General features: G+C 49.8%; 1 protein-coding gene across 1 annotated transcript in view; it reads left to right on the top strand.

Annotated features, from left to right (window-relative positions):
* The window catches only part of EDC4 (enhancer of mRNA decapping 4), a gene marked incomplete at both ends in the record, with an annotated part of 18,034 nt that overhangs the window by 9,345 nt on the left and 2,637 nt on the right, over positions 1 to 6,052 (top strand). The window contains 6 exons of the mRNA XM_009868734.1: positions 590 to 742; positions 1,879 to 1,915; positions 2,650 to 2,830; positions 4,386 to 4,541; positions 5,622 to 5,737; positions 5,988 to 6,043. Of these exons, the coding sequence (XP_009867036.1) occupies positions 590 to 742; positions 1,879 to 1,915; positions 2,650 to 2,830; positions 4,386 to 4,541; positions 5,622 to 5,737; positions 5,988 to 6,043 (699 nt within the window). The remainder of the gene's footprint in view (positions 1 to 589; positions 743 to 1,878; positions 1,916 to 2,649; positions 2,831 to 4,385; positions 4,542 to 5,621; positions 5,738 to 5,987; positions 6,044 to 6,052) is intronic.

The following is a 6,052-nucleotide window of genomic DNA, read 5'->3' as shown; positions in this document are numbered from 1 at the left end:
GAGGGGCTGCTCACAAGGGCATGTAGCGACAAGACGAGGAGCAATGGTTTTAGACTGGAGCAGGGGAGATTTAGGTTAGACATTGGGAAGAATTTCTTTGCTCTGAGGGTGGTGAAACCCTGACAAAGGTTGTGGAGGCTCCATCCCTGGAGACGTTCAAGGTCAGCCTTGATGGGGCTCTGAGCAACCTGATCCGGTTCAGAGAATCACAGAATTGTCAGGGTTGGAAGGGACCTTAAAGATCATCTCGTTCCAGCCCCCCCACCATGGGCAGGGACATCCCCCACTAGGTCAGGCTGCTCAGTTGAAGATGTCCCTGCTCCCTGCAGGACTACACGAGCTTTAGATGTCCCTTCTAACCCAACACATTCTAGGATTCTATCAGTTTCCATGCCTTGGCAGGGGTATCTCAGGAGTTAGTTTCTTGCTTTTGATGCCTTGCTCCCCCTTGAGCCACCCTCAAGCTCCGTGGGCACATTCTGTGTGCCCGGCGAGCTCAACTCTGGGTTCATTCACAGACCACGCTAGCGAAGCCCAACGCTCTCCTGTACCACCAGTGACATCCTCTCCCCTTCCTCTCCCTTCGTAGTGACCATGATGACGAAGTCGCGAGCTTGGCTTCTACGTCTGGTGGATTTGGTGCCAAAGCATCTACGCAGAGGCTGCCCGTGAAGGATTGGAAAGCCAAGGCGTCGCCTCGGGCCTCCCCTAAGCTAAAGCGCAAGGGCAAGAAAGATGACGGGTACGCTGGGCTTGCCAGAAAATGGGTCACGGGGCCACAACGTGGTGTAGCCCTTCACGGGGGAGGTAAATTGCACAAAATGTTGCGGGGGGACGCTGGATCCGTTTGCTGGTTTCAGTGAGGGCTGTGACACGTGAGGTGACCTTCCGCTCCGGTTGCCTTCGAAGCGCTGGCGCGGTGCCCTTGTTCGACGATCTCTGTCGTTTGTCACTCGCTGCCTTCGTGCATTTCTAAACGTGCCTACGTGAACACCTCCTGAGGAAAAATAGATGACTGGAAAAGTCAACCCGTGGCAAATCAGACGAAGCTGACCACGTTAAGGCGGAGGAGAGCGGCGCAGCTTCCGCGCACGGCTCTCTCCTCTTGTGTTCCCGTCGCTCCGCGGTTTGGATCTCTGCCTGTGCAGATTACAGCAAAGATGGGCTGTGGTGTTAAGTTTCTGGCTGCGGTCTCGCACTGTGACACCCAGAAGCTCTGAGCCTCAGCAATGCCTTTCATTTTTCCTGCCCCAGTCCTTTCAGAGTTGCTGAATGGATGGTGTCTGGGAACAACAGATGTTTACTTTCCTTCTGGTAGTGCTTGAATATTCATAGGTTTGCGACTTTGATGCAATATTGGTGGCTCAGTTCAGTGTTTTTCTTTATTCTGCTGGAGTGCATCACTAGTTTCTTCACTCTGAGAGCCAACATCATTCGAGATGATTTCAAGCTCATTAGTTCTATACTTAACAAAACAGGCACTTGTTTTTTTTTCTCTGTAAGATACTGGGAGACCTTCAAAAGCTGTTTGGCAAAGCCTTCCCTTTGGCTTTGAATTTGGACAAAGCTGAAAAATCGGTTCTTTGTAACAGTCCTCATTAAGATTTGGCTCAAACTCCTCTCCCTGTGAAGGGACCAGTCTGTAAGGAACTTCGGGGCTTGTGGATAACGTGAGCGATGGGGTCACGGTGCTGTGAGGGCTGGGATTTCATCACCTTCATGTCGCTCGCGAAACAGAAGTAGGAGCCAGAGTATAAAATCTAACACAACCGTAAAACGTGTGATCTGTTTTGGCAGAAGACTTTTATAGTAAGAGCAGTTAATTGAAATAATTGGATTACTCCTTTTATTAAAATTTTTTTTAATTTTTATTTCCAGGGATGTGAACCAGTCGCCGCGATCGTCTAACAACCAGGTGAGTCAGAGCTGCTCCGCGGTTTGTCCCGAGGGCAGGAGGCTTCGGCTTTCTTTTTTTTTTTTTTTTTACTGTCTTACGGAAAACCCGAGAAAAAATTCAGCCCTACCCTAAGCTATTCCCTGCCAAAGTAAAGGTGGGACTGGCCTGTTGGAATTTCTTGTCTCAGCTGGTTATGCCTTCAGATTCTGGCAGAAAATGCTCTCAGATGAGAAGTGTGTGCCTCCTTTAGGTGTTTTGAGCAAGTGAAGAGACCATGAACTATAAATTCATATTTTCATAAAGAAGTGGAAGAGCTGAAAAAGTGCTCGTGGAACTCTCCTTCTTCCTCTGCTGATTACACGGCTCTTTCCTAAGTGTTTGGGGTAATTGCTTACATTCAGAGCCCTAAGCGCTCTCTCAGTACCTAGCCAAAAGTGAACAGGATTTTTTTCATCTGTGGTTTGTGGGTATTTTTTTTAAATGCCAGAGCTTTGAAGGTGGTCTTGAATCTCAACAGTTGATATTCTAAGCAACTATATATGAATTCCGTGCAGGAATTCCGTGTACCTTGCTTTAGTAGTGTGTTTCTTGCCACAGAAGCGTTAGAAATAGGCATTAAAGTGGCCCCATTTTCTGCTTTATGTGTCTGCGCTTGAGTCCTAGGCACAGGGCTTGACTTAATACCCAGCAGAAAGCTTGACTGACCTCCGGTCCCATTAGAAACGAACGCTTGTCCTCTCCCACGTGCGTAGGTGACGCTGGAGTTCCAGGATGAGCTGATGTGCATCCTGAGGAGCCAACAGCGGGAGCTCTCCGAGCTGCGTCAGAACCAGATGGAGCTGCTGCAGAGACTCACGGATCACCTTGACGCCGTTCAGAGCTCCCTCATGGGCCACGTGGAGAGAGTGATTGACTCCCAGCAGGAGCAGGAGCGTATCCTTTTCGGCAAACGGGGCGGGTCAGGAGCGGAGGGCTGCGAGGCAGACGTGAGGAAGGCCGAGAAAGGTTTGAGGATCTCAGGAGCTGTAGGTGCGGTAAAATCGCCCGGCTGCAGTAGAACTGTTTCAGTTCCTCTCAGTCCTTTTCCTAAGGGCAAGAAACTCAGAAATGGAACGGAGGAAAATTGATATTTCTGCAGCACCACTACAGCTTCTAGTTACTCACTGAGAGCAAGTGCTGCAGCACTGGAGCAGACTAGAGGTGCACCTAGTGCCCGACACCGGCCGGTGGCTGGTTGTGCAAGAGTAATTAGGGGATGATCCTTCCCTCCTGAAGTCAAGGGAGTGCTTGCACCAGAAATAGCATTTGGCTGCCTTACTCTGCTTAACTGAATGTGAAATGATCTTGTCGGTACCCGTGTGTACGTCTGGTGGCCCACAGGTCCCTTATGTGTCACCTGAAAAGTACTTTCTTTTGGTGTTTTCAATTATTTGTGTCGTGTTGTGAGCAGTCGGTTCCTGTGCACCTTCTGCTGCGCTGAACTCGGTCCTGTTCCCCAAACCGAGCAGCTCTAGGCAGTTTATGTGTGAAACCACTCTTAACGTGTACGACACAACAATGATTTCTGTCTTTTCTGTTGAGTAGTCTTGGATTTTGCCCTTTTGACCATCAGGCTGATGTTTTCCTACATAATTTGGGTTGCTTTCTACTGCACTTTGGAGTCCAGAGCTATATCATAATACTAGAATATCTTTTCCCTATCTGCACTGTCTTTTGCCAGCAGCTGAATTGTCTTTTCATGTTTTATTTTGTTGAGGCTTCGGTTTGTTTGGTTTGGTCTGATTTTTGGGTTTTGGGGTTTTTTTTAAGATGCAGATGCATCTCAATATTTTTGTGAGGGATCCTTCAGAGAGCTCACTTGCTTGCTGAGGTACGACGAGCTTTTATCAAGTCTGAGGTTTGCTCCTGTGCACCGGGTCACTTATCTCCACCAGTTCCATCCCGTAGGAATGTTTTTCCTGCTTTTTATGGATGTTGGCTTCCTTGGTTTCTGTTTTGGCTGGGATGGAGTTAACCTTCAGCTTGTCTGGTGGCGTGGTTTGGGTTTTGTGACCAAACTGACTCCGATAACACGATGTTTTTGCTACAGCTAAACCCTGTCAAGGCTAATGCTGTTTCTTATGCTGCTCCACTGGCGAGGAGGCTGGGCAAGAAGCAGGGAGGGGACACAGAGCAAAGGGATATCCCATGCCGGGTGGTCCACGGGACAGCTAAGTCAGCCCGCGATACGTAGGGAATGCTAGTGTTGAGCTTCTTTTAGCCGTTTGGCTTTTCTGCCCCACACCTTCCACAGCTCTTCTCTCACCCCCATCATTTAAGAGCACCCCGTTGTTCGCAGGAACGTTGTTTGACCCCTCGTTCCTCAGAGCTGCAGATTTGCTTGCTCTGAAGCTCTGGAGTTGAGGGTAGTGTCCCTCTTTGTGGTCAGGAGCGTTGAGGGCAGAGGGGAAATCTGTTGTTTGTGCTCCTTAACGTTCGTTCTCATTAGAGAGAAGGCTGGACCGGGCGCTGACGGAAGGACAGCAGCGCAACGGGCAGCTCCAGGAGCATCTGTCTCAGCAGCTCACTCAGTCCCTTTCCGCCGCCGTGTGTAACCGCCTGGAGAGGACCATTCGCGAGGAGATGAAGAAGACCCTACCCCAGTGTGAGTGGTGCTGCCCGGGTTGTGAAGGGGGATCCCTGCACTTATGCCCCCGTAGGGATCATAGAATCATTAAGATCATCAAGTCAGTCATCAATCAATCATCAGTCCAAGACCATCAAGTCCAACCGTCAACTGAACACCCCCATGGCCACTAAACCATGTCCCCAAGTGCCACGTCTACTCATTTTTTTAACACTTCCAGGGATGAGGACTCCACCACTGCCCTGGGCAGCCTGTGCCAGTGCCTCACCTCTCTTTCAGTAAAGAAATTTTTCCTAATGTCCAATCTAAACTTCCCCTGGTGCAACTTGAGGCCGTTTCTTCTTGTCCTATTGCTGTTACTTGGAACAAGAGACCGACCCCACCTCACTACACTCTCAGGCAGTTGTAGAGAGCAATAAGGTCTCCTCTCAGCCTCCTCTTCTCCAGACTAAACAAGCCCAGCTCCCTCAGCCTGTGTAACAGCGTTGGTGCTATAGAAAGGAGGAGTTAGGTTACGTGAGGACTGGTTGTGGCACTTGGAATTATCTTGGGCCTCGCTATGATCTGAGGAGTTGAGGTTCGGAAGGAGTATGAGGTTTCTGGAGGGGACACCTTACCTTACTTCTGGAATCTCTTTGGTGGAGGAAGGCAGAAGAGGCTGACGAGTTTGGAAATGTGGAGACTTGACCGGAGCAGACTTAAATTTGTCTTTGCCCTTTCTTGACTCGCTGGAACCAACCCAAGTCAAGAAACTTTGAAAGAAATGCTGGTGGGAAAGCCTTCTGTAGCCGGTAGTGTCCACCACTCCTCTTGAAGCAGGGCTGCCCGCTGTTCTAGGTCAGGTCAGCCATGACTTCCTTGGGGAAAGTTTTGAAAACCTTCAAGGGTGGAGATTCCACAGCCTCTCCAGTGACTTCCAGAGCCGCACTACCTTCCTAGCAAAAAGTTGCTCCAACCGTAGCTTCCCAAGCTTGTGAGCGTTGCCTCATGTGGCATCAGTTTGAGAAGAGTTCTGACTCTCGTTTTCTTTTTTGGGGGATTTTGAAGCGTGACTCTGGGCTTAAAGCTGCAACTTGGAGGTGTTTGTGTTGCCCCCAGGCATCTCCAAGAGCGTGGACCCTATCGCCGGCCAGCTGAGTAACACTGTTGCCGCCAAGCTCACAGCGGTTGAGGGGACACTGAAAGAGAGTATCACCAAGCTAGTGAAATCAAAGGTAAGGAGAACCAGACTGTAGCTTTTCCTGGGGATTTTGAGTTGTCACCCACCTGCATAAGGACTCCTCATACCTCTTGGATCTCCTGGTGGGTCTGGGGTTGGTTTAGCTGCCGGTGGTCAAAGCTCATTCCTGGGCTGTCCTCCTCTGGTGTGGATGTGTTGCAGGAACCTTCATTGTTTGTTCACATCTTGAGTCTGCAACAGGCTGTCGTTAATTTTCTGGAATCTCTTCTGTGTGTGCTTCCAAGAACCTTACAGATACCATCGTGAGGGCAACGGCCGATACCCTGCAGGGACCCATCCAGTCAGCTCA

This window comes from Apaloderma vittatum, unplaced genomic scaffold, assembly GCF_000703405.1.
Source record: "Apaloderma vittatum isolate BGI_N311 unplaced genomic scaffold, ASM70340v1 scaffold11284, whole genome shotgun sequence".
NCBI classification, from domain to species: Eukaryota; Metazoa; Chordata; class Aves; order Trogoniformes; family Trogonidae; genus Apaloderma; species Apaloderma vittatum.
This window is presented reverse-complemented; position numbering and strand designations above follow the sequence as displayed.